Genomic DNA, 27,819 nt, shown 5'->3' with positions numbered 1-27,819 from the left:
TAAAAGTCTAATGTTATGAAGGAACTTGGTTGGGACCTGGAAACTTTAGGTTTGGGTAATAATAGAGTTGGCGTTTTAAGTCAGAAATTAATTGCAGCTGAATGAGTTCACCAATTTCACTTATCACTTATCAAACAACTAAAAACAACAATTAATTAATTCATAATTTCAATTTAATTTAAATAGTATTTGTACCAATGAGAGCCTGCATTTTTATCTTGTAAAATGTTGTTCATCCTTTCATTGCATTAAAAAAAAAAATCTATCACAATGGAACAAATTAAACCCAAAGTGGCAACAAAAATATTTAAAATCTATGATAAACTCTTTTTAAGAATCCTTTAAAAAAACAAAAAAACATTACACCTATTGTGCTAAAAATGGTACAGTAACGTTTGGGTGCAGCAGCTGTTCCAAAAACAGGTGATAGACGCATAGACAAGTGAAGCGGCCAACCAATCAGGCTTCTCTGTCCCCCCAACTGTGTGAAATCAGCTGCTTGTGTGAGTTTACGCAGTTCATGAAAATTTAAAAACATTGTCATCAGGGAGGAAATCTTATGCTCTATAAAGCCCTCTCACTGAGCCATTCACATTAAACAAGTGAATGCTAAAACTGGCAATTACAAAGCTTGCTGATGAATTGTCAGAATCAATAAGGTCCTATGTTGTTTGGTTTTCATCTCGGAGGCCTGATAAATCATGGAGTGAGTAGAGTTAGATAACATTCGTCCCATGGGCAGAACTAAAGATAGATCAGACTACGCCACTTCTCTGGGAGTGTCTCACATGTAATTTAAGCAGAAGGGGAGAGTATAAAAAACTGTTCCACTTCCCCAATAAGACCAAATGTCTTTAAAAAAAAATCACATTTACATTTTGTTGTATGTTACAGTTTAATTAATTTTTTGGCAATCCATCAAATGGAAAGTCAACTCATGAGGCACACTGGTGAAAAATGACAAACCAGGTTATCACAAGAACGGATTTGTGTCTAAACAGAAGGTACAGCTTACCTCAGTTCAATGACATGAGCTAGTGTTACCCAGTAGAGGGCAGTGTGTATACAGTATGTGTCAGTCCATCAATGCTCTGTAAGTACAGCTTGAACAGTCAGATTAGTAATAAAGAACTAAAACGATGTAAACATGAAATCACATTTTGAGTTCTATAATGAAATACAAACATATTCAAAACACAAATAATCTATGTAGCAGTATCAGTATTTAAAGTGAAAGACACTTTGAAATAAGCAGAGTGGGGCATTGTTAAGTAAATTATTGCAAAAAAAAAAGGCTATTATGGCTTCGTAATCTCTGCAGTGGCTAAAACAGTGTAAAACGTGTGAGTAATTCCCTTGAAAGTTGGAAAAAGACACACACACACAAACAGTGCTGGTCTGTACACCTGAATGAAGGTGATGGATTATCTTACCTTCAATGAACAATGAAAAAAACACTGGAGGTATCTATCAAAGTGAGGTTCGACTTGATAGTGATCAGTGAGTGAGTAATCATTTAGAAGTGTGGTAGTACTGTTGGGGCAGGAGTTTACTGCAGATGGGTAGAAAAGTTTCCTACCTCGAGAAATCCTCGCATCAAGCATATATGTATACAATATGCGCCTGAGATTCTGCTAAAAAATTGACTAAAGTAGAAAGTGATTTTAGCTGCCCCTCGTTGGAAGTATGTTGATGTGCAGATGTGCGGCAGATGCGTTTCTTTATCCCCCTGTAAAATCAAAACACATGGAAGAGATAGTACAGTGAATACACCAAACCAGGCGTGCTGTTATGACCTACATTCATAGGACATATAAAGAGGTGTGATTGGCACATATAAGGGGTTGAATCAGGGGAGCATACCGGTGGAGCTGACTCTGACACATGTCCTCTTACACTCCTCCTCAGTGTCAAAACGATTCTTGTTGCCGTTACATCCTCCGTACCAGAATTGGGCGCACGCGTTGGCTTGCTTGTCGTAATACCAGCGGATGTTGTAGTCCCGGCATGTGCCCTGGTCCAGCACCAGACCGCAACGAGGGTCTAATGGTACAGTCTCTGAAAAGAAGACAAAAGAGAAGAAGATAGATTAGCACATTTTTTGTTCAAATCAAAATGTCCTTATAATGATGTGATGTCTTTTTTTTATGTGTTGAAATCCTTTGCTTCTCTCTTGTACAGAAAAAGAACATTCCATTAAGTCGGGCAGAGCACATCAAAAATAATTGGTCTTCCAGCTCCTCACCTACCTGCCCCTATTCCTGGACTTGTCAATCAAATGGCACTTATCAAAACCTGTGACCCAGACCATCAGCACCTTACATTCACCGGGCACTGGACTGAAACAGGCTGTGCAACTCCACAATTGTGTGCCACAAGATGGAATAACATCTTTTTTATTTGAGGAAAAACGTTGTAATGTATGATTCAATTCTCTCTATAACCAGTTAATTTCCTGTTGTCATGACAATAGTCTTGAGATCATAATTAGTTTAAAAAAAGAAAAAAGCTTTAAAAAAAACACTGCAATTGATCACACAGTAGGAAACATTTTTGACAGTGCATTTATATCTGTATATTTTTTAAATGTCTCCCGTCCTGTGGTATATTTCATGTAACGTAATAAATGTGCAAACTGATCACAGGTAATGAATTCTGGAGGCATGTCTCGCCTTGTTGTGTCCTCCTCTGAAGTCTGACTCTATTATTGCATGTGTCCTTCACTTCTAATTTTATTCCCATTGTTGACAGCGTGTGTTTATAATTATTCACAAATAGTGAGGGAAAACCAGATTGTTTTTACCCTTGTAATTAATTTATATTGATACCTGCACAGACTTTTAAATATGAGAGTACCTTTAGGAAGAGCTGGCCTTGGAGGAGGCACGATTGGGACTGAACCACCTGAAGTTGATATTGTTACATTCGTAGTGGATGATGATGACGATGATAAGGAAGTGGATGAGGATGAAGAAGATGATGAGGAGGTGCCTCTGTTTATAGAGTCCTGGCGATTGAATGTGTCACCACGCTCAGACCCCCACGTCGAAATACCAAACTGGCCCCCACCACCCTGAAAACAAACCAGACCAAACGCATTTTACTCTAACAAGGATGTTAAGATTAATTGAACAAAAAATATTGTAAGAATTTAGAGAGATATTATTGGTTCTTTAATAAGCAGAAGTGAGTTATATTTATTTAATCTATATCCAAAAACATTTAAAAACTAGAAAAGCAGTCAGAGAGCGCAGACCTCCGCCAAGGACTACCCCCATTTTTTATATAAATTGCGATAAAATCAGTCTTCTGGATCAGATCCGGATCAACCTTTGGAATATGAAAGAGGATCCCATTGTCCATCCCTGAGTCAAATTTCATGGGGTTTGATCAATAATTAACCGAGATATTGAGAAACAAAATTTTTGGCCCCATTTACCAATGTTAACTAAAATTTCAAAGTGATCCAGAATCCAGGATTTCTTCCGGATCACCCCCAAAATGAAATCAGTTCTTCCTTTTCACATTTCCAACAAATCCAGAAAATTTCATCAAAATCGGTCCATAACTTTTTGAGTTATGTTGCTAACAGACAAACAAACAAACAGACAAACGCCGGCAAAAACATAACCTCCTTGGCGGAGGTAAAAAACAATGAGGTCAGAAAGCTAGTTATATAGTACTAAAACTTACATGAATGGTAATCTATTAGACATGAATTAAGGATTTCACCTTTTCTTAAGTCACAGTTTCAATAATTGTGTTGTTTCTTCTGACAATAATTTTATATTTATATTTACTGCTGCTGCCTGTGAGTTTTATGATTGTGTGGGGCCGGGCTGTTGTGGGGTAGGGTATAAATAAAGTTTGCTTTGATTAGATATTCTGATAATCATAGACTTTGAAATCATGACATTCCTAATTCTAATTGTTAACTCAACCACTGGGAGTCGTAAATAAGTATAGTATAATAGTATAATAGTATTTACAGTGCTGGATCCTTTGCTAGCTGTCTGGGTGACCACAGAGGCCCCTCCCTGGGTATGGGTGCTGGTGCCAGTTTGAGGTCCACTGTTGGGATGAGGCCTGTAGCCGAAGCCGCCAATGGCATAGTTGCCGTTGACGACGTTCCTGTTGCCGTTGGTGCCGTAGCCATTGTAGCCGTTGTTTCCATGTCCATTGTACCCGTTGAAGCCATTTGTTATTTTGTTATAAATCAGGGCTCCATTCTCGTCCTCACAGAACTGGCTAACCAGCTTGGATTCCAGAGCTGAGATGACGAGACACAGAGGAGTCAGAGAGACAAGACAAAAGTACAGTAAATTTAGTATTTCAAAACATATAGACCATAGTTCCCTATAGAAAGTTGCTTTTCACAGTATCTTAGATTACATTGGTGCAATCCCTAAAAATACCAGAATGGGACTGTATAGCCTATATAAAAAGTAGAGGTTCAAGGACTGAACAAATGTGAAAGGACTGAAAAAAAGATCAGATATGTTAGTGACTTTTTGTTTTTATCAGATTTTTGCAGTTTTCTCTTTTATCAACATACTACTTTGAATGTTTTTAAAACTACTATTTTGAAAGTATCTTGTAGACAACCATATATTACTCACCTGTAACAGTCCTGGCCCTATAAAAAGGTAAAGATGATGTTGTGGTTGCAGTTTAATACATAGGTATATGGCACTTACCTGGCAGGGTGTTGAAATCATCTATGAGGAACATGTGCTCGCTGTCTGGGTCTGACGCGATAAGATTGAGCTCTCGCAGAAACTCGCCTTGGGTCGGGTCAGACGTGTTCACAATCCCCAGAGCGAACATCTCAATATTGGCAGCATGTGCTTCCCTCACAGCTATATCCAGCTTCACCGGCTCCCTCTTGTCCGTTTGCCCATCTGTGATAACTATGGCCACTTTACTGACTCCGATTCGTGAGCTGTAGAAGGCGTCCTGGGTGGCTTTTCGGATAGCGGTGCCGGTGTAAGTCCCCTCTCCCATGTATGGGATGTTACGGATAGCTTGTTTAATGTCCTGTTTAGTCACATAGCGTGCGAGATTGAAAACGAGTTTGACCTCCAGGCTGTACAACACCAGGCCGATCCGTGTGGCGTTTCTCCCCACGGTGACCCGGTCCACCAGTGCATTAACAAAGTCCTTGATGATCTCAAAGTTCTCCGGTCCCACACTCTCAGAGCTGTCAATGACAAACACCAGCTCCATAGGCCTCTCCTTACATTTGATTCCGCAGCCTGAAATTACATCACATGGATACATGAGAAAATGGCCGGAGGTTTCTGATAAGGTCTGATCTTTGCTATGTGATCTGCTGATTTACAGATTATACCAGACAGAGTCTTAAGTTTACACAATGAGTATTCTCTGATAACACAGCAGGCAAAGTTCAATCAATACACAAAACGAAATAAAAATAACACCCATAAGAAGATACGTTACCACAGATCTCCTTGATCATTCGAATGATGTCCTCTCTCTGTAATCGATACACCAACACACCGTCAAGTCAGTGAACAGGCAGTGAATTAAGTGTATAAAATGAAAGATAAATTAGATTACTCACGGTGAGTCCTGCTTCACCTTTGATTCCCTGACGGCCCTAGAACAACATTAAAATAAGTTGTTAACTTTTTACTGTAAATCATAAGCGGAGTAGCAAGACCCAGCATGCAGATAAATAGTGTGTTTTAGACAGACCAGGCTGCAGAACTAGACACATATCTACACCTGAAAACTGAATACAATACGGTTTTCTTACAGGAAGTCCTGGAGTCCCTGGGTCTCCCAAATCTCCTTTGAATCCCTTTTGCCCTCTCTCTCCCACTGCGCCTCGGTCGCCCTAAGATACACACAATCATTAGTTTAAACACAAAGCGCACACAGTCATCCAAATGTCATGGGACACACTTTAGCTCCTGGGAAGCCCTCTCCAGGGAGTCCTCTTGGTCCTGTCACTCCCTGTGACCCCAGCTCACCCTGAAAATAACACAAACAGCAGGTAAACGAGCAGGTCCCAAACACTCAGTGTAAATGGCTGTGCTGGGTGAATGCAAGTTGCAAGTAAGCTATACCTTTGGCCCTTGAACTCCTTGTCCTGGAGGTCCAGCTGGTCCAGGTGGGCCAGGCCTGCCTGTGTTACCCTAAAACAGATTTAAGGATACATTAAGTTCGTTATCAGTATGCAAACATATCACTGTCTTCTAACTCATCAGAGATTCATTTATTTCAAGCGCAATATTAGGAGTATGCTGAGAAGGTGGCCATTTTAAGGATCTGAGTCACCCTACTCTGTCCCACATGGATCCAGTCTGAAAGCTGAAATCCCTTTATATTTGACAAGTCAGCTGAGTGCCTAATTAAACGGTGCCTTGTGCCTGAAGCGCTCAGACCTGCAGAGGCACCAGCAGAGTCCCTTGGGTGCAGAACGTGATGTGGAGGGCAGATGGGTGCAGTGTCACTGCAGAGAGGCCTGTTAGACCAGGAGCTCCTCATCACACACATATGCCCATAGAGGTTCACACTCAAAGTGAGGTGGATCATCATAAACAGCCTGAACAAAAGTATGCTGCGCTGACTGAGACCCTGCAGTGAGGAGCTTCACACAAGAGACCAAGCACAGCCTTTTTAATTTACCGCTTTATGACAGGAGCTAACTCTTCTGAGGACATGACTCAATCTGGCCCATCTGGCTCTATGTCAAATACAATTACAGAAGGCTTTGGGCATTAGTAAACACATTATTATGTTGTCCTTGTCATGTGTAAGCAGAAGCTGAATACAAATGTGAAGGAGATGGAAAGTGCTTTGAGGGAGACACGAAAAAAGGCATGTTCAGTTTAGCTGCAGATCATTTGTAGTCTGAATAGGAAAATGTTAATACGTACTGGAGGTCCTTGGAGGCCTTCGCCCGGAGGTCCGGGTAAACCAGGCAGTCCACGGAAGCCAATATCCCCCTGAAAAGAAGGCAACGTAGACACAATACATGAATATTTACACACAGCAACACACAATCCATCAAGCAAATGAACCTCTGTGCTGTGAGCACCATCCTGTTTCCTTTAATTAGTTTTCCTTGAAAAAATGACCATAGCTCTCACAGTAAAGATTTTCTTTACTTATCTCAAAACCAATCTCAAACAACAGACCCCATATGATTATAAATACTGTGGATATGTTTTAAAATCTTACATCTTGATGTAAAATAGTATTCCTTTAACTACCTATAATTCTTTAAAGAAAAGTAAAAAGGACAGTCAATGGAGTCACTGGGTGCACTCAGTGTCACACGGTCACACTATGGGACAAATGAGATGTTGTGGTGTTTGTGGTTCACACAATGGTTTCAAGTGGGATCATGGAATTTACTTTGTTGTTCTTCTTTATAAAAATGGCCTTCAATTGTTTCAGCATGTCTCCTGTCATGTGTGGTTCATTCAGACAAATGCACAGCAGTGTAGTTTATGCCCTCAGAGCACTCTGGGTCTCCAGTCTTGTTACCTTTGGTCCAGGGATGCCAAGCCCCTCTTGCCCAGGTTCTCCTGGAAGTCCAGGGAGACCAGGAGGCCCCTAAAATCAAATAGGGAAAAGTGATTTTATTATTAACATTAACACATCTATACAAGAAAAATAATCTCAGCATACATCTTATGTCTGCTCCTGCATAACTTTTACTATTAAACTGGTGCCTGGGACTGTAGACATGCATTATAAGTGAAAGTAGTCTCTGCAGATAGTAGCACACACGAACAGGGTTAGAGGTCTGAGAGTGAATCTTACCACAGGGCCTGGATAGCCGTCTCCTTTAGGACCAGGTGGACCCCCTGATCCTGTATCTCCACGGTCCCCCTTTGAAGAACACACAGTAAATCTACATTTCACTAACATAACAGCAAAGAGCTGATTTACACACACAGCTACATACGACCAACAGGAATGTAGAAGTAAAAGGAGGCATATGCTCTCCGAAGCAGTCAATACATCAAAACCCAAAATGTAACAACTACTAAACAGGTTGTGGCCTTTCACAACAGGACTCTTTCAACAAACCCAGGTCACTGACGACATCATGTGAAGATGCACAATTAGAACACAACATCATGTTATAGTAATTACTTTTTCATTCTTATCGAATGATGAGAAAAGTGTGGATGATGGATCTCATAATCAGAAAGTGCTGCCAGATGCTGTGACTGTGATTAAAATGTGAAATACTGACATGATAATTTCTTAGTTTCTGAATTATTAAAAGCTTTCTGATCAACACACGGCACTTCTGTGCAGAAGACATTAAAGACATTAAGAAACTTTTACCTTTGGACCAGGGAGTCCATAGCCAGTCTCCCCAACTGGGCCAGGTGGACCACTTGGGCCTGGATCACCCTAATAGTAAAAAGTACATAGTATTATCTTAAGAACATTTATTAACAACATGTATGCTTTTGAGTATTACCTTAGGCCCAACAACAAAGCGCCCAGGTGGACCAGGTAAACCTAAGCGACCCTGTGACCCAGGTTCTCCCTGAAGAAGCAATCATTAGCACAATCATTATTGTTTCATTTAGCTTCCATCCATCTCACCTTTGGTCCTGATGGTCCAGCAATACCAGGTGGACCGGTCAAGCCTCTGATTCCTCTTTGACCTTGATCTCCCTAAAAGGAGACATTACATTAGAGGAGGCATGGGGGTTTGAGTTTACTGTCATCACATTTAACAGTGATGTAATGAGATACCTTCTCTCCTTGAGTCCCAAGTCCAGGTGCCCCTTCAAGCCCACGGAGACCTGGTGCTCCTACTTCACCCTGAAAAACACAGCAGCTTGGATAATAAGTGTCTGAAATGACTATAGAAGAGCTGTCATAGCAAATGTAATATAGCATGAGTGAAAGGACCTTCTGGCCTGGTGCCCCATCCTCCCCTGGCAGGCCGGGCACTCCTGAGATTCCTGGGGCCCCTGGATCTCCCTGAAACAGAGGAAATAATCACTTGAATGAAATAGTCACTAAAACAAACACTTGTGGTTAATGAGCATTTAAACAGCGCTTTAACCCACCTTGGATCCCGGTTCTCCAGCCCCTCTCTCTCCCGGAGCACCAGTCTCCCCAGGCAGTCCTTGATCTCCCTTCATCACACAGTTAATTCAACACAAATACACAAAACCATATAAGTCTTATAGGTCAATCTACAAACCTTGGGTCCTGGTAAGCCCTCGCCTGGTAGACCCCTTGGCCCAGGTGGCCCCCTTGGACCCTCCACACCCTAAAACACACATAAGAGTTATAACATCTGCAATGACTGCAATGATAATGATAAAATAACTTTTAATACCTTTTCCCCCTGTATCCCTGCCCCTGTGAGGCCAACAGGTCCTGGAAGTCCTGCAGGACCAAAATCACCCTAAAGAAAACACAATTCAGATTAGAGAAACCATTCAACAAGCAACAATAATACTACATGGTTGTTTTAGACTGGCCTACTTAGACAATGAAAAAGTACAAACATGTACAGAAAATATGCAATTTACATTTCTTGCTTCGCTTCCTACTGACATCATTTCCACTGTAATTACACACAACTTTAACTGTCCACTGTCTTTTTTCATTATAAATTGTGACCATGTGTTCACCAGTCACTCTGCCAGTTCTTGTGCTCCTCCCAATCTGCTCTGTTATATTCTTTTGGCTTTGAGAGAAAGCATTTTGGAGGTATTTTATTTACAACTCTACCTTATCACCTTTGATTCCTGGCCCCTGTGGTCCTCTGGGCCCCCGTGGACCCTCTAGGCCTCGTTCACCCTGTGAGGACACAATGGTTACATTTAATTTTCAGTAAATGAAAAACAAACAAATAATAAAATATACAATTTTAAAAACACATTCTCATTCTTTCTTTGTTGATAATTGAATATTGGGTATGTAGTCCTGTTTTTCTTGTTCAAAAATGTTTTTAAACTAGTGAAAAGGCCAGAGCAGAGCCTCTTTGTTTATAAGGAAAAAGCTAATATACTGTAGATTGTTGTATTATTACATTGGTGTTTTAACAGAATACATCACCGGAAACTCCATTTACATATTTTATTTGAGATACAATAAATCTGTTTATGTCGCTGTGGAATGCTGAAAAAATACATTTTGCTCAAAACCCAATGTAAACTAATCTTTTTTTACTTTAGCTTGTAACCACAGAAACAACCCCAAAGGAATTCTGGGATGTGTTCCAAATTGGTTATGTGAGACATTTGTGAAACTGCTACTGTACTGCTGCTGCTATCACAGCATTGAGTCCGGCCAGCTTTAATTCCATCTTCTGCTGCTGTAATCAACGTGTGTGACCTAACCATGAATAGGGATCTTAAATGTCATGGTATCTTTTTGAAAATCTAAATCTGTGCAAAATAGAAATAGCAGGCTAAAGGACCTTTCCTTTTTTTTTTTTTTCCATTTTAGAAGAGAGTTAAAGAACCTTGCTATTGATCTATTGTGAGCACTAGACAACATAGCATTTTAGCTGGAAAATCAAATGACTGTATGTTAGAACTGGTGGTGAGCTCCGATGCTGACTGCCTTGGAGCAGAGTGCTTTTTGACGTAACTTCTTTAGGGTTTGGATTTACCTTACCAAACGCATGTTTTCGCATTTTGTGTATGAACTCTTAATGTCTTCTTGATCAGCGTGTTCTTTTAACGCACTACTGCTTGTGCATCATTTGATAATCAGTTTATTAACTATCAGGTATTTGTGTTATTACGCATTATAGCTACGATTTGATAAGATTTCAATCAACAAAATAACTATGACTTATTACTCAAGCTTGCTATGATAATCACGAATCACAAGCCCTCCAAAAGTTTTTCTTGTTGTTCTCCCGAATAAAAATGTACTCGGTAGAAACGGAAGGATGTAGGTAGAATCGAAGACTGAGTGATGCCGCAAATCGCAAAAAGTTTGAAAATGTTGTTATAATGCATACTGGGTCTAGTGGAGCGTACGCGTGCATCAGCGAAGCACGGTCAGCAGATCTCAGCTGAAGCCAACATTTCCATTCAAACGTCAAAGACTATTGTCTGAATTAGTATTGTTTGTTTTAAATTCTGAACATGTATTAAACTTTTACTCTTTATACCTATGGAAGATACAACACTTGAGGGGTGATAGTTTTGACTGCTGCTTGGTGGATTAAAGAAGAAAGATATATCTTCTGGGTCAAGCAGTACGTCATAGAGCCATGGGAGATTGATTTAATATATAATTCTTTAATGATAATGGCATGTCAGTTAAACTATACAGTCATTGTTTTAGAACGTTGGCCTTTGAATGTCGGTATAATTACTTGAGCCTTAGATTGTGTTAACTATATCGCCCATAATGAAATGAGTGCGAGCGAGAGCTGAGATGGTTATGAATAATTTTTTCATGTTTGATTAACTGGTGCCAAGGAAGGCTAGTGAACTCTCATGTTATTAGCGCAAAGCGTGCAAATATATATAGCTAATGGCACTATAGGGAAGCATTAATGCTGTTGTACGTTAATGCCTATATTGTTAATAAGTCACATAAAGTCTTATCTGATGACTGACAATTTACAATACCACTGAGTCAACACAGTACAGTCGCAGCGTACATTGGTGCCACAAGTGACGCTAGGAACTGGGGGGTATTGTCGCTACTTAACATGCTAAATAAATAAAGAGGCAAGAAAATAAATTTAGTATAAGATAATAAAGTAGACATATATTGCGCGATCCCATGATTTCAGTCTTAATGTTTACCGTTGTTTGTCGGGCTCATCTGGGAACGCACCAAGGTGAATGAGTCTTCCGAAGCTGCACTACCTAATAATATAGAGGTGGTCAGAAACAAAGTGGATGTTATTCTTGTCTCTGGCTTAAGCCACGACTCTTTGTGAATCTGTCACTCCATTCGTTTAGTCTAGACGCGATATGCTTCATAAAGACATATAACAGAGCTGAGTATGAACAATTGCAATAAATGACTGTCGGTACGAACTTCAACTAGTCCTTCTGATCTTTGGCTCGGAGCGGCGAAACTACACACGATCTGAGGCAGTGGAACAGAGGGATAGCAAGGGTGTCATATCTGAGAATAATTTAAAGTCGAGACAAGTAATAACTAGGATGGGCGTGCATGAATCGACATCGATTCAGATAAGCAGTCGAGTTGGAGAGAATATCTGAGTTATAACAAAGGTGATAGTATGGGGGGTATCTGATATAATGATGATGAAAGTTATCAGCTATCATAGAAAATTAAGGTACAATAATTCAGTGGTGACTTGTCAGGTTCAGTACCAGCTGCATGGATAGTGTATGCAAGGTGTAATACTGACATTCCAGAAATTAAAAAGTTCTAATGGGATTAAAATCATAATGATATACGGAGGTGTTCATCAGAAAAATCACTTATATGCAACAATCATCCATTGAAGAAGCTGGTTCATAGAATCCCACAAAGAGATCTCATAGTCAATACTATAGTTCTAGTTGTCTTCGCTACAGGCTTTTAGTTTTTTAGGACGGACGTTTTCATTGATACAAAATGATATTTTGAGTAATATTGTCGTTTAGATGGTGACTTGGTGAATGAACACTGCTCAGCTAGAAGCAGTATACAGACAGAGAGTACTTACAGAGTAGGGTGAATCCTAGATAGATCTGACACCCAATCAGACAATGGGTCCAAGACACATTTGAAGACACAGACTGTCCATTAGTAAGGTCAAAAGTGAATGTCTTATTGCTGCTGTAGAATGGATACATGGCATCCCAACTTTTCACTATTTTCTCAAACATTTAGACAGCTTAGCATGTTGCTTTCAATCCATTTTGATTGGATGAAAAATGAGTAGAAGTTTATGTTGTATGGTTTAGTTGTTCTTCGCATGACGTATAACGGTGAACTAAATAGAGTAGTTAAAAGCCCACAGGAGCGCTGAGAGCAAAGCCAGATAAAGTGTAATGTTAGATGATATGTGTGCTTTGTTGAGTGTGTGTATGCTCTGGAGACGAATGAAAATAGGTGGGGCAGGAGAGCGAACGAGGGGGTCACCTCTATCTTACAGAGCTCAAACTTGGGTCAACTAGCTTGTCAGCTTTTCCTCATTTCCGGCTATATCTCTTTTGTTCTTTTTCCCATGGTAAAATATTGAAATAGGTCCTATGTCCACAGTCAGATGTGTTTCCCTTCTGTCGGGACAATCCAATGAACCAGACACACGTTATGACTCCCTAAGGATTTATCTAATTGTAACGAGAACGGAATAACAGCTACACAGCACTTACAGATTGTTCTAGCACAGAACGTGGAAAAGTTGAGCTGATGCTTGAATAATTAAGTGATGTTGTATTGAAGATAAAATCGATAATATTCAATAAATAAATAGCTCTGCGAGACTTCTGTCCTTGAGTGTGTACTTATTATATTAGGATATACATTGGAGAGCAATCTAGACAGATCGCTAGATGGTAACTTGGTGCACTAATGGTCACCCTGGGGCAGGATGGAGAGATGTTACGGTACCGATTGTTCATGACAACAGGTTCACCAACCGCTATTGGGTTTCCATCGAGCGTACGCGGTCGTTGGGACAAGGGGTCAGAGCTGAATGTACATCCTAGTTAACATATAGAATAAAAGACTGCTACTATAATCACAAACTGATTGATGGGATGTTATTAAATTACAGAGAAGTATAGAATATAACTTGTATTGACGCTGGTGGGATAACTGATCTCAATCCAAATTGCTGATAGAAATTGGGGGAACTACAATTCTGTCTTGCTCACTTAGAATCTGATGATAAAGAAATTGTGTGACACTCTGATGGGGGCCCTTAGATGTGCTGCGCATAGGGAAAAAAAAATGTAGGGAAGAGGGAGCTGATGGGAGTACGTAAGTGTTGTGAACGATATGCTAATACATGATGACACTGGTAGGCTCGTACTCTTGAATGATGCTTGCGTCTGCAGTTGCGTGGATCTAGCTGTGTTAAACATATCATGCGATCAGGACTTCTTCCACTGTAGTATATGAACAACTCCCTAAGAGGTGTTTCGTCTTGGAGATAAAATAAAAGGAAAACAACCCTAATTAAACATTGTTATTTACCTGCGACTGACATACTATTCACTCCTATATATCCATCAATCATATAAAAAGAACCGGTGTGGTATTGGGGCTGTGATCAGATGGAGTTTGTTGGCGCCATAAGCTTCGGGGTAGGATCGCTTCAATGGAGTATCCTACATCATCGGTTTCCACTCAGCCTCAGAGAACTACAATCTTATGCAGAAAGCGAAGAGACAAGGATGGAGCAAAAAGAAATGTCATAATGCATGTAGAGACTTTTTAGGATATCGTTCGATTATATATCCTAAAATTCTTCTCAATTGTCAAGTAAGAGAGAGATAGCAGCACTTTGATCTTCAACTTACCTTACTGCAGTTGCACGAAGGATAACAAGTAATTCGGTTCTTAGCCTGCTCCTCGTTCTCTTGCACATGGATGTGGTCCTGGCATGTATATTATCATAGCTCTCATGTATCACGGGCTCGTTATTATTTAAGACGGAATGGCGAAATTACAGTAGAAACATCGCATGCAATAAAACTAAGTAACTAACAGATATGCAATAGCTATTCATTAGACATTACGAGATTAGCCTGTCATCATGTCCCTCGCGACAACATACCCCAGTGAGGTAGCTGTGTCGTTTGTTTGGCTACACTCTACACGCATGTTGCTTTTGGGTTTTTACAGAATTCCGATCGTACCTTACACTAGCCCTTGGACAAGAAAATAGATACATGAGGAGTACAAAGCAAGTTGGTCTGAGCAAGCTCCTGATATTCTGTCAAAAGGATGATTAATACTTAAGTTGAACTAATTAGAATAGTAATAATACACGGCAGATGATCTGGTCATTAAGAGAATTCACGTATTTCCATGAATAGTGTATTACATGTCTATTGAGCTAAAGTGGGCGGAATCTATTCGCGCTCGTCGCTAGTGACTACTATTGGCACAAAATTAGATGTGTCTAGTTTGATCTATGGATATAGACATTTTGTAATATCTCTTTATAGGATAAATCCCTACACATTAAGACTTCTATGTTTACCATTTAAGATTTATTCAGTCAATAGGTGAGTTTGTTGAAGCAAGACAAAGTGTGTGTAACTGTGTGCTATAACTATAATGTTCTCAATTGGAATGGTGATGAAGTATCTATAGAAATACACTGCGGTGCGTATTATTATCCTGCATAACAATTGATCTGGACTTCAGCATCAACCTGATCACCAAAAATATGTACATATGTATAAGCGATTTATATCTAAGATAGGAAAATTCTAAAGTTAATTGAAAATTTAGCCGCTATGTTTACAGAGATGCTAGTGTAAAGCTAGTCAATCAAAATCTTTAAGGTATGAATGTTGTATTTGTTCTTTTAAAGAGGTTATGGCTTTTTGACATCACATTCCCGAGAGCATTAGACATAGAGATGAGACGGAACAGGTGGATGTGTATGAGTGGGTGGTGCTGGGAGAGAGTTCGAATGTTACTTAAGAGTGGTGACATACGCAGTGATACACCTCACATTATTTAGCCTCGTATAATATGCTCAACACATCCCAGCTTTGTAGCAGTTAATCAAACGGAAGAGTGCAGCACTCTGCAACGGTCGTTTATATTGGAAGGGATAGTTTGCTTGATGTTAATGTACGTAACGTCGATGGTAGTGATTATCGCTTGTATACTCTTTTTTCAATCTCTGCCGCTTCTGGTGTGACAGCGCTGTCGTTAGAGTCAGGACCCAATAGTGTGTTATGAAAAGTTTGGAAGGGATTGTTCCTGACATCGTCCTCATCCTGTCCTCGGAACAAATGCCCTGCAGCAGTTGGCACAAGCGACAGTGTTGGAATCTAACCAAGTGAAATAAGGGATTTGAAATGGAGGCATGACAGCTGCGCTTCACTTTGGCATGATAGACTGTCGATGGAACGCATTGCTCTGTGAGCCACAAAAGATAGATTACGGAGATGCTTATGACGTGCTGTTGTATTCTGGTAGCAGGAGGCGTAGATGTGTGCTCCAGAGCGGCCTCAGGTATTGTGAATCCGCTAAGAAAAGGCAAGTTGTATGAGGGGTGCCTGTATGAGGAATACATAAGAACAAGTCGTGCGAACTAGAGCATAGAAGTTCCAAGTTGTGATGAGTATACAGAGGGAAGATATAGTATAATAACAGAATCAGACATAGTTATCTATAAGGGTATTATGCAGTACCACAGCGTTCCACGCTCGCATAGTAAAGATAGTAACTCTAGTGACTTACATACATAGTGCAGATCGTTATTGCCAATTAAATTTAGTTCTTGCTGCTCGTTTGTTGTGAGTGGCTATGTTGTGTGGATCTTGCCAATACTACACATCAGATGAAGGGGATGCACGTATCTCTTTGAAATGGAACATAGGCTTGGATTGTACTCTGTTAAGGGCTGCTGTACTTTCATGTTTCTGTTGCATTGGCAGTGAATAAGGTAGTTGATAGGGCTCTAGCCTTCTTGTCTGTTTAGCACACATTCACTTCAATTTTGACTTGAACACACCATAAACATCGTTAACATTATGGGCATTCATGAAAGTAAAACACGATCGCGATCAGCTCGCCCTCGTTCTGCTCTGCAGTGCAAGCAACGATGATAAACTCGACAAATCTAATCAATGGACGATTTAGTCACGTTAAGAGAGCGCTGATCCAGGCTCATGAATATACATGGGATCCAGCTTGACTCCTAGATGATATTGACGAAGAGCTGCTTCTAACTTTCACTTAAGCACACCAGACCATGCAAGCTGCTGTTGTATACTCCAATTGAACTGGAAAAACACAAAACTGGTTTTAACAAAATAGTTATCGAAATGTTTCTCTTAAAGTAATACTGAGACAGCAGTAGAGTGTACTACTTAGCAACGCTTTTTGGTGCTTAGTAGGTGCTAGCGCTTCAGCCCTTTGTACAACAGTAGCTATCTTACAATAGTAAGTATCTTATAGGTGAGTGAAGAGACATGGTAGCACGAAGAAACTCTTGGAGCGTACATGGTTTTGTATGGACAGACATTACACGCTCATTTAAAAAAGATGAAAGCAGGTAGAGAGCCAAAGATGTTTCAATAGTTCATTTGTTCCGTGGTGTTTTCTGCGAGGTATTCTTTGTGTTTATTTCTGACCAGGGGCGATTTAACTCGTGACTATCTGTGCTGAACGCTCTTCTTCCACTGGCTACACACAACAAAGAGAAGAAAAATAACTAACAAATACTGTGAAACGCACAAACACAACCTCAGGATGATTTCTTTGAAGAATTATCGAGTCACAACACTAATTCAGTCCAAGCTTAATACATCTTCTAGTATTGCTGTCAGTCATTTGATACGAACTCTCGATAATACAGTTCAGGGCCAAGCCATACTACCGAGTGCTGGAGCCCCCGAGTGAGCTACATTGATTTTGCGCGCGATAGCTTATCGGAGCACAGAAATATGGGAATGGATGATAGTAGGAGTAAAGAATATTTACACGGAGAGAGAGTTGAGATCCGTCACGGGAGAATGCTTCCAATATTACTATGATCCATGTGTGTAATAAGCGCTCGTGACTGGGGTACTGCTCGAGTTATTTAATTAAACACATGCGAATTTAACCGTTAAGGGCTTCTGATTCAAGCGACATCTGACACGCAAAGTCCCTCAGGACCCTAAAGTAAAGCCAAAGACGGACATACCTGAGATATTTACATCATTTACGTAACAGCACACATGGCATATCGTCTAATAGGAGTTTGCAATCCTCATGGCATTAATTTTAGCAGTCTACATTCGCTAATCTGTATCTATCCACAATTGTGTGTGATATAAAACTGGCTGACGATAATTTTAGGGCTTTTCAACATATACCTTCACGCCATATTCACGTATTTACTCTTCCATGTGTGTGCGGTTGGGTCTTATTGCCTTTAATCGTATTGTTACGGGTATCACCTAATTTCGCCTGCTCGAGCCTGCTAGTCACCCCCAGCGTGCAACGAAAAAAATGTGCAACGCTAAATAGTGACTATATGCACATATTTTACTTTTACAATTTCATATGTTAAAGAACTCAGAGTAATAGAATGCTGTTTATTTCATTTTCGAGAAAAAAGCAAAGTGGAGTTATACAGCTAATAAGAGAATCATGATTTAGAACTTAGACACACAATACACATCGATTTATAGGTCTGTCATCCTTCATCTGCGCTCACATTCTAGCTAGTATTGGTTATTTCTGTTTTTAGATATGTGCTCATATCAATTAATTTTGTCTAGTAACACTCAGAGAATTATTTATGTGTTACAAAATGTTCTTCATCACACAATAATATGATACGACTCGGACGTGAAGCGTATAATGAAGAATTAGTTATAGTGCACAAATAATAGTGGGGGGAGGTAGGGGGGCGTTGGTAGGTTTGCGGATACGTACCGGTATCTTCGCGGTGGTCTAAACGCTAATGAGACCTGGTTTTCACATGCTTTAATTGTACAACAAACAAACGTTTAAGGACGTATAGACTAATGAACATAAGACATACTAAGAGACAGACCAAGAAATACAGTTTCGTCATTCATAACACACAGTATCATACCTAACTCACGAAAGTCGTTAATTCTAATACATGGCTAATTGTCGGGCATATAATGAGCAACACGAACCACTAGGTGAACTAAGTTAGGACAGGGCAGCTTTCATCCAAGGACAGCAACTTGGATAAAAGTGTCTACACAACTCTATATACAACCTAAGCACTTCACTTCTCATTTGACTAAGCTTTCTGATGTGAGACTTGACTCCAACACTCTCAGTTCAAAGACAGATACAAGTGAGTGAGCCCATGGAGGAACCGCCTGTGAAGATTACACCTACTCTCTTCGCTACATCCAGAGAGAGATAGACTCACATTTTGATTATATTACAAACAATGTAGCGAAAATGAGGTTAGGTTGACTATGCTAATTAGGATCAACATTTCTACGTCTAACATAAAGCAGATATATCAAATACATATGAAATTATATGTTAAATCTAGTATGTATAGCATCTTTTGATTATAGGTACATTGATCTTGGACATGGCATTTCAATGTCACTTGCACTTGCAGACCCTATCGGAACTATTCAGCAACGTTCGCTTTGTTTCATGCCTGGACGAACTTTAAAATGTCTGTCTCTAGCTAACTTTAACAAAAAAAGCGGTTAAAGACATGAAAAAAGGCTATAATATGATTATGGGTATTAAATAAGCTTTAAATGAAAAATTTAATCAATCAAATTTGTTGGTCATCATTTGTTGGTTTCATATTATCAGGAATTCTGTAATAATGTTATTATGTTGTTTTAAGGATATGACTTGTTAAATTTGTCTGAGGGGTTCTTACTGATGTTTTGATCTGTCATTTAAACTCTGTTTTGTGAACAAGCAGTGTAAGCCATAGGGAAAACCCACATGTTTGAGATGAGCCAATTATATATCACTAAGTGTAGAAGGTGAGTCAGCAGAGAAGAGGTGAAATCTGTATTGGATGGAATGTCGTTTAGTCAGTTAACAAAGTCCTATATTTGATCTGCGTGTAAACATGATGTACCAATATCTTGTTTATCGAAAAACAGTCATTTGCATACAATGGCAATCATCAAATCCTCTTCTACAGATATGTTAACTGAGCAAAAGAAATGCGCATATTGATTACTGGTGTCTGTGATATGAACCAGCTTTTGTTCTCTTTCTGTGAATGTACATCAAAGCAACCACTGCGTCTAATTGCAGCTGACCTTGTTAATAATAAGACAGACTCTGCATCACAACATGAATAGAGTTGTGTAAGAGTGATCTGCTTCTTGTGTCCTCAGCCAATCCCAAAGCAGGCGAAACCTTCAAACCAACAAGATTCTACTTATTTCCTCATGTAAATGTCTGTTTAGGCATGTTCTCAATAAAGTGTATTGGAATGTGAGGCATTCTCCTCACTCTCACTGCTGCTGGGCTTTACAGCTCTTCAAAAAGACCACACCATTTACTAAACCCTCTTAAAACCCTACAATTTTGTAGCTTGTAACAGATGAGTATGCCTTTGTCAGCTGTGGAGCTGTCAACGGCACTTCAACTGGAGTCTGTTTGGGAGTAATTGTTCTTAAGAACAAAAACAGTGCTTTTCTAAAATGCTTAGACTGAATAGGGTGGAAAATACTTACAGGGGGGCCGCTGGGTCCCCTCTCGCCCTTGTCACATGCACACTTACTCTGGGCTAGTGGACACTGGGCACATGGAGAAGCAGTGGTGAGAAGGGGCACAGAGATCACAAACAATCATGTGAAAGACTCCACTGTTGAGGCTTACCCCTTCATCTGCCAGTGTTGTCTGAAAAACAAAGAAACAAGAAACCACGCTGTTACATTAAATCCATATGCTGAATGTAAAAGCTCAAATGAAAACCTATAGGGTTCATTAATAGACCCAGCATGCAGCTGCCAGAATTATACTTCCTCATTTGGCTCACAATGTTGCACAAATAAAAAGAATCAAAAGCTCACATATAAAACTTTACTGTAGACTTAAACACATTCACGCCCTGGTACTTAACACATTTGGAAATGTTTTTTTCACATAACAGCGGCTAGGATTTAGAAGGAAACATACTTTACACTGTATATGCCAAGCTTTTTCTACAGCCCCCAAAGCTTTCCCAAGGCAAATATCTATTCTGTCTTAAATATCGTTTCATTGGATTTGACTGAAATCCTACACACCTTCCTTTCACCATATAACTCAGTTTCTCCATTCGCAGGGATGGTTTTGTCAAATGGCCTTCCACCCTGTCCACCTGTTTGTGCGTGTGAGGTTTGACTCACTCCTTTTACCGAGGCTCACATCTTTTCATAGCGCTGCATTTTACGCCTCGGGTTTCTCAACACATGAAAGTTGACCACGGTTTCTATACGAGGGGTCAGACCGGAGACTCAACGCGAGCCACATGCATTGTTCAGGAATAGCAGCAGCATCTCTAGGTAGCAGCAGTGAGAGATGTGTTTTCAGGGAATGTGTTTGAAAAGAAGGCACGCAGAGAATAAAAGACAGCCTCTGAGCTGGGACAGAGCTGGAACATGCTTATGACATTCAGATGCCGTCTCCACATCCAGATCAAAGCAGGACTCAAGTAGGGAGGAAAACAGAACTTGGATTATCAGATGAATATAATCCAAATCATATTTTTGCAATCCATCAAAAATTTGCAATAGTGCTTGTAAATGTCATGGCTGAAGTAGCTGTAAAATTCAGTACAAAAGTGCAGACACATCCCCTTACACCATTGTTTGGAAGATCACAGTGCTCTGTTCTTCTTCCTACCAAATCTTTTGGACTGTTTTCTTTTTCATGCTTTCATAGGCAAAATCTTCAACTATTTCAACAATCCTGCTAATGGCAAGGCCTCTAGACTCTTGACTAGGGCTGCACAATTTTGAAACAAAAAAAATCAAAGTGCGATTTTGTGATTAGAAATGTGATTAGATATGCAATAATATATCTAATCGTAGATAGATAATCGATAATGTTTGTGATATATGTTTGAAAAGTAGATTCAGTTTTGGAGTGCATATTGTAAACAACTCCAGGAACATAAACATGTGAGAGAAGACTGAATATAAACTGAACTCTGTTTCATGAAGTTTAGAACATATTTCTAGAGGTCTAATCTACAGCCACTACAAGATTTTTCTATAAAAAGGACTTGTTGTTCTTTGCGAAGGACAGCAATTTAATCTAATCTAAGTAATTACAGTTTTAACGATTAGATAATTGCGCAAACTTAAACTGTGGTTTAATTATGGTATACTGTGCAATCCTACTCTAACTGCTACTGGGCTCCTCCATGCCAGCCCCTGTCAGTTAAAATTCTCTCAAAGTCACAATACACCATTTAGAACATTTCCTTTACAGTATTTTGACTTGCACCACCTGAATCAACAGCAAAGATGGGTTTTGAAGTGGCTTTGTCTGAATGATGTGGCGTGCATATATGTCCTAACTTGGTTCCTGCTCCTACTTTTTCCCACAAAGCGATTTAATGTAGAGCACATGTTTCGGTCAATAGCCTGGTTGTGACTCCAGGAAGTTCCTGTACTGCACATGTTCTAATTAACTCACTGGAAATGCATCAGTGCTTTATAAAAGAAAGGCCAAAACAGAATAAATAATTAAACACAAGGTTGGATTTTTTTCATATTGAGGAGAATGTGTCAGGAAATTGCTGGGAATTCATTTTCTGGCAATGGCTTGTATGATCTGTTACTATGGTAGCAGGCAGCAGGTGTAATTCAGAGATGTAATATGATAGCAGAGGGTGGTGTAGAAAGCCACACAGTGAAAGTGCTGATTAGGTGGCCTGCAAAAGTCAAAAAATAATTTGGTTTCATTTACCTTGAGAAAAAGAAATTAATACGCCTTCATCGGTTGCAACAATGGCCTTGTTACAGGATAGGCTATAGAATCATAACTGCAATCAGACCTCCAAGCTACAGAAATGATGAGGTGTTTGAAAATGTCTTTGCAGGTCTGAACAAGTTTGGACACATATGAACTTCTGCAAAATTTCAAATGAAAATGTAGAACTAGGAAAAAACTGTTTAAAGGGCCCATATTAAAATATTTTCTCATTTATGTAATACATTGTTTACTCATCACAAACATACCTGAAGTTGTGTTTTGTTTCATTCACACATGTTTAACACACAAACCCTGCATATTTATACTGCATGTTTTCTCAAACAGAAAACACTGTTCCACCTTGTGATGTCATGTAGTAATACAGAAAGTGCTCCACTGTGTTTTTAACCTCCGCACACCTTCACTATAATCATTTGGATGATTTCAGCACTGGAATTGCCAATCTCTACTAAACAAAAGGTAAAAGGTAGCTGTCTTGAAAAGTACCACTAAATGACATCACAAGATGGAACAGAGCTTTTAATAATAAAAGGTTACTTAAATATGTTTGAAAGAAACAAAACACAATTACAGGTATGTTTTTGACGAGGTAAGAATTATAAAATGGCTAAAAGTCAGTTTTGCGTAATATAGGACCTTTAACTATCAAATCTATATCATATTCAATGCTTTCTTTATTTCATCCCCAAACAGATTCAACTAGTGGCAGTTGCCTATTTTTGTTCTTTTTGTAGCCAAAAGAGAATTATACTGCTTATCAAATTATTGAATTATCTAACTGATAGCATGAAGTTACTTACGATCTCCTTTATGACTTTATCCACAATGGCTCTGTCCTGTAGGTTGTGGAGGTAGCGGGAGGCGGGAGAACTTGCTATAAGCCTCAACTGTGCAATGTTTGTGGGTTCATTGGCCTCTGGAGTGATGCCGATGGCAAAGAAACGCACGCCTTGATTCTTAGCATCTGCTACAGCCGAGAATATGTCCGGATTTCTGGGATGGGAGATGCCATCAAAGAGCAGGATGGCCACTTTAATGCTATTGGGCTCAGACTCCTCTAGGTAAATTCGGGTGAGGTTGGTGATAGCGTATGTGGTGTAAGTGCCATGTCCGATGTAGACGATGGGAGAGATTCGCGCTTTGAAATCATCTGGGCCTTTCCATTGTTTGAAGGTCTGCTCTATGATCACGTGACTACTGTACTGGAGCAGAGCAGCGCGGGAAATGAGGCCTCGACCTGTCTGTAGACGCGCAGCCTGCAGACGGTCCATCACATCCGAGGCAAAGCGCTTTTCCTGGGCATGGTTGTCTTTGGCACTCTCAGAGCTGTCGATCAGGAAGGCTATCTCCAAACTGCAATCTTCATCAGCAACTGCTAAGAAGAAGAAGGGAAAAAAAAGGATTTATAGACCCCTATGTGTAACCAAGCAACTAGACATTTTTAGAGACTAGACATTATCTGTATTCATCCACATACTGTCACACTTGCCCAGTATTTCCTGTAGCCAAGATTTACAGTTCATTACTTTCATATCCGGTCAAATATAAAGAGCTAACTCATCACAGCTAAGTGAATTGCGAGAGGCACAGTGACACTTTTATCTGTGGTGCATTCAGGGTGCCTATAGGTGATTTATTGAACAGTTATCGGCCAGTGCCTTCGCAAGAAAAGTGTAATAAGTTCATGGATGCCACATATAATTTTAAAGAGAAATAAAAGTAACGGAACTCACAGAGGCACCCTTCAACAACAGAAGGAGGTCACTGATTTAATATGGGCTGAAGATAAATCACGTTCATCTCCAGCAAAATATGTCAGTGAGAGAATGCGCCTGGGGAAAGTGAATTCTGAGCAAATAAAACATTTGGATAACCGAGCATACAAGAGTCACACAGCAGATGGATGGCTGGAAGATATGATCCATCCTCTCTGCATCTTCCAGCGATGTCCTTGTTGAGGATCATGTTCTAGTTTACTCCACCTGTGGCAGCACTGATAAATAACTACCCACCTGACACCTGTAGTAAGCCTCAACTCCATCCCTCTTCAGAGAGTAACAAAGACAACTTACTTTTACCATTCTTGCCCGCTGAATTAGATGTATAGACTTTGTTGCTCTTCTTTCTTGTTGACACCTCTTCTTCTTCATAGTCTTCGTCAAAAACTTGCGCCATAAGACCCTGAAGTCCCCAGAGGAGTAGGAGCCAGTGCAGAGAGGGGACCATGATTCTTCAGAGTGGAGACAGAGAGAGAAAAAAAATACAGAAATACACTCATAAACATGCAGGTCCACTGAACTCTCCACAAACCTGCAACAAGCTCAAACAGGCTCTGGTATCAGGGGCTTAGAAATGAAGCAGGCATAACTTACAATAGTGCTGAGTCGTCAGTGTATTCAAAAATATGTAGAAAAGTGCACAGGTGTTCTTCATTGAGAGAAAACTTAGGTATAGTTTAGGTATCCTATGTATCCTTGAGGTGAAGGTCCTGATTATGTTAAGATAGAGGTCAGCCAGGTATCATGTAGTGACACCAAATGCAGAAGTGTGTTGCCCAAACTTTTGCCTCTATCTCCAGAGACTGCCTCAGACGTGAGCCATTCTGGGGTGCAGTAAATGAAGCCAGGCCAGCCCTCTTTGAGACTCACTCCCTTTTTGGAACAGGGAGGGGGACAGACATCCAGACACATCAGAAACATCATGTCAAAGAGCTGCCTTTGAATAGAATTAGGCTTTGAATGATTCCATAAAACAACCTTTTCCATTTTTCCAGAGCAGTTGTCACTACTTCTTAAACTATTTAAGAAGATGTAAACCCAAGGGCAAAACAAAAAGTCTTGGGTTGCTTGGTAACTTTTTGTATATTACTATACATTTTCCATAAACCACACAGTGCAGATTTTATGTTTGATGGTTACCTGACATTTAGAAACCTCACCTGAATGCCTGAACATTAGTAGCTGTAGGCTAAACACCTTGCAGAAACAGCATACCATGATTCACCTGTAAAAACACAAAGAGAAAGCATTAATTAAGGCTGGTATGTGATTACTGGAAACATGCAAGAGACAGTGAGATAATTAGTTTTAAATGAGCAGGAAACATAAAACAAAGGGAAACACTTCACTTTGTGTTTCATGTTAAATAAAGGAAATTGTAATTTTGATTCAAATTTACACAGACCAAGAATGCATAGATGTTTTGTACCTGATGGTTTGAATTTCTTCTCTTCTTGTACAAATATGAGATGGGAAAACAAACAATTAATTTTTGACAGTTACATATTGACAAATGACATCAGTGTGGAAGACTAAGAAGAATAGGTGACAGTGTTTTACCATCTACTGTATTTATCAAAGCAAAGCTGCCAGTCAAGAATGCACAAACATCCCATTTTTGTCATTATAAATCTAAACATATATATTATCTAAATATACACAATATACTATTTAAAGTGTGGACTTCACTGTATATAATTGATTTTTATTTATCTCATATCTATTACCCATGTTTTTTTTTTCTTTCTTTCTTTGTTTTTTTTTTTTTCTAAATCAAAGATTACAGCATAGATCCAACTTGCTGCCTTTTGTAACAGAGTTGAGTTGGTTGCAGATCAAAAGGACAAAAGGCATGGCAGGGCCTGTTTGAGGAGCCACACTGGACCGTTTACTTCAGGAGAGTGTGTGGCACGAGGGAGGAGGAGAAATGTGAATAGGCTGCTCTTTATGACACAGAGAATGCCACCACTGCTTTGATTTTCCATCCCCCGCAGGTATGTTTGCCGCGACATTTGGTGTAACCACTGTTTTTACAAGCTAATGCATGTTACTTAAACAGACTCTTAGACCAGCAGGAGACTGATATGTGGCTGTTGACGCTTTGTCAGATGAATAAAATGATCCAAGATACACATTTCTATGCCTCAACAAGTCTTCTGAAAGTCTGAACTGCCAGATGTATTGAATCATGTATTTTACTCATAATAAAGTATGAACTGAACAGATAGTCTCAAATATTTGGCTTAACACAAAGGTTATGGAGGTCTTTACAAATAAATAAGTCAATAGATAATAAGACTTTTCTTCTCACTGACCATGTTCTTGTAGGCTATTGAAGATACGTTCAAACTGCAACTGGCCTCTTACTGCTCCAGTCTCCAGCCGTGTCCAGAGCAACAAAAATATACCACAACATCAACACAAAACAGCATGAAAAGAGTAGATAAAGGAATTACCAGGTAATGAAAACAAGAACAAGAACAAGAAGCTACAGTACTGTTAAGATAATCATGCAATTAGTTTTGGCAGCGTGGTACTACAGTGTGCTGACAGTGTGTTGATGTTGCCCCAAAACAAGAAACGTTAAAACCACCCTCTTGATTCAGTGGTGTAGACCTACCTCACTTGTCTGTTTTTATAGACTAAAGCTTGATACACAACGCACATCAAATCATTAAAATAAAGATAAATATTACTGCAGTGCATTAAACACACTCAAAGAACCTCGTGCCTCTGGAAAAAAAAAAAATTTCTTCACGTGGAATGTGTCATATACTTGGACTATTTTTTATACTTGGAAGGTGCAGAACACAAACCAAACCATTATCTTATGTTTGCTACCAAGATAATTATTTCGAAGCAATAAAGTCATCTCGTTGAATGGGCACATGATCTTGGGTTTCAGTTATAGATTGTACAGTAGGCATTATGGTTTCAGTACTCTTACTGTAAAAAAATAAAAATCCAGTTGTTTAAAATTAGTAATACTGAGAAGTATTTATTGAACATAACGATTCTCATTAGCTCACACAAAGAAAGAATACTTCTACCAGGTATGAAGAAAATTACCTCATAGTCATTTTCCTCCTGTGGTTCAACAGCTCCCCCTGTTGACAACAAAATGTATTACAAACAGGCGTTCACAATTTGTACTTTTACCACTGAGATAAAAAACAAAAAAAGTGGGGATAATTACGTAATTATGTTATTGATTTGCAACATATAACAATGCACAATCAGTGCAAATGCATTTTAACAGGTATATTTTTTGTAATAGTGACCTCGTGTATGGTTCAAACTCATTTAAGACCACAGGAGCACAGTTCGTCCTTACTCCTCAGTTGGTGGTTGCTTTTTGGAGAGCGCTGCAGCAGCGCCCGTGCCCGTCATTTCAATGGAGGGCAGAATGTCACTGAGGTTATGCGCATGCTCCAAACAGTGTCGCGCAGGACGCAAGCGCAGTTGG

The 27,819-nt window shown here is 39.6% G+C and overlaps 1 protein-coding gene across 1 annotated transcript; it reads right to left on the bottom strand.

Moving 5' to 3' along the window:
* Nucleotides 1-952: 952 nt before the first annotated feature.
* Nucleotides 953-27,815, bottom strand: LOC110153253 (collagen alpha-1(XXVIII) chain-like). The gene is made up of 30 exons (XM_055166852.1): nucleotides 27,635-27,815; nucleotides 27,423-27,460; nucleotides 26,669-26,729; nucleotides 25,514-25,578; nucleotides 24,648-24,805; nucleotides 23,376-23,950; nucleotides 20,470-20,490; nucleotides 20,325-20,387; nucleotides 9,745-9,813; nucleotides 9,347-9,415; nucleotides 9,209-9,277; nucleotides 9,072-9,140; nucleotides 8,911-8,982; nucleotides 8,752-8,820; nucleotides 8,599-8,670; nucleotides 8,471-8,539; nucleotides 8,332-8,400; nucleotides 7,798-7,866; nucleotides 7,519-7,587; nucleotides 6,906-6,974; nucleotides 6,093-6,161; nucleotides 5,929-5,997; nucleotides 5,780-5,860; nucleotides 5,585-5,620; nucleotides 5,461-5,497; nucleotides 4,698-5,255; nucleotides 3,990-4,270; nucleotides 2,857-3,073; nucleotides 1,864-2,058; nucleotides 953-1,729 (listed from the first exon to the last, which is right to left on the bottom strand). Exons 5-30 carry the CDS (start codon nucleotides 24,799-24,801, stop codon nucleotides 1,722-1,724), a joined length of 3,198 nt encoding a protein of 1,065 aa, XP_055022827.1. The 5' UTR covers nucleotides 24,802-24,805; nucleotides 25,514-25,578; nucleotides 26,669-26,729; nucleotides 27,423-27,460; nucleotides 27,635-27,815; the 3' UTR covers nucleotides 953-1,721.
* Between the last annotated feature and the right edge of the window lie 4 nt (nucleotides 27,816-27,819).

This window comes from Boleophthalmus pectinirostris, unplaced genomic scaffold, assembly GCF_026225935.1.
Source record: "Boleophthalmus pectinirostris isolate CB_2022bp ecotype Guang Dong unplaced genomic scaffold, ASM2622593v1 HiC_scaffold_11, whole genome shotgun sequence".
Classification (NCBI taxonomy): Eukaryota; Metazoa; Chordata; class Actinopteri; order Gobiiformes; family Gobiidae; genus Boleophthalmus; species Boleophthalmus pectinirostris.
This window is presented reverse-complemented; position numbering and strand designations above follow the sequence as displayed.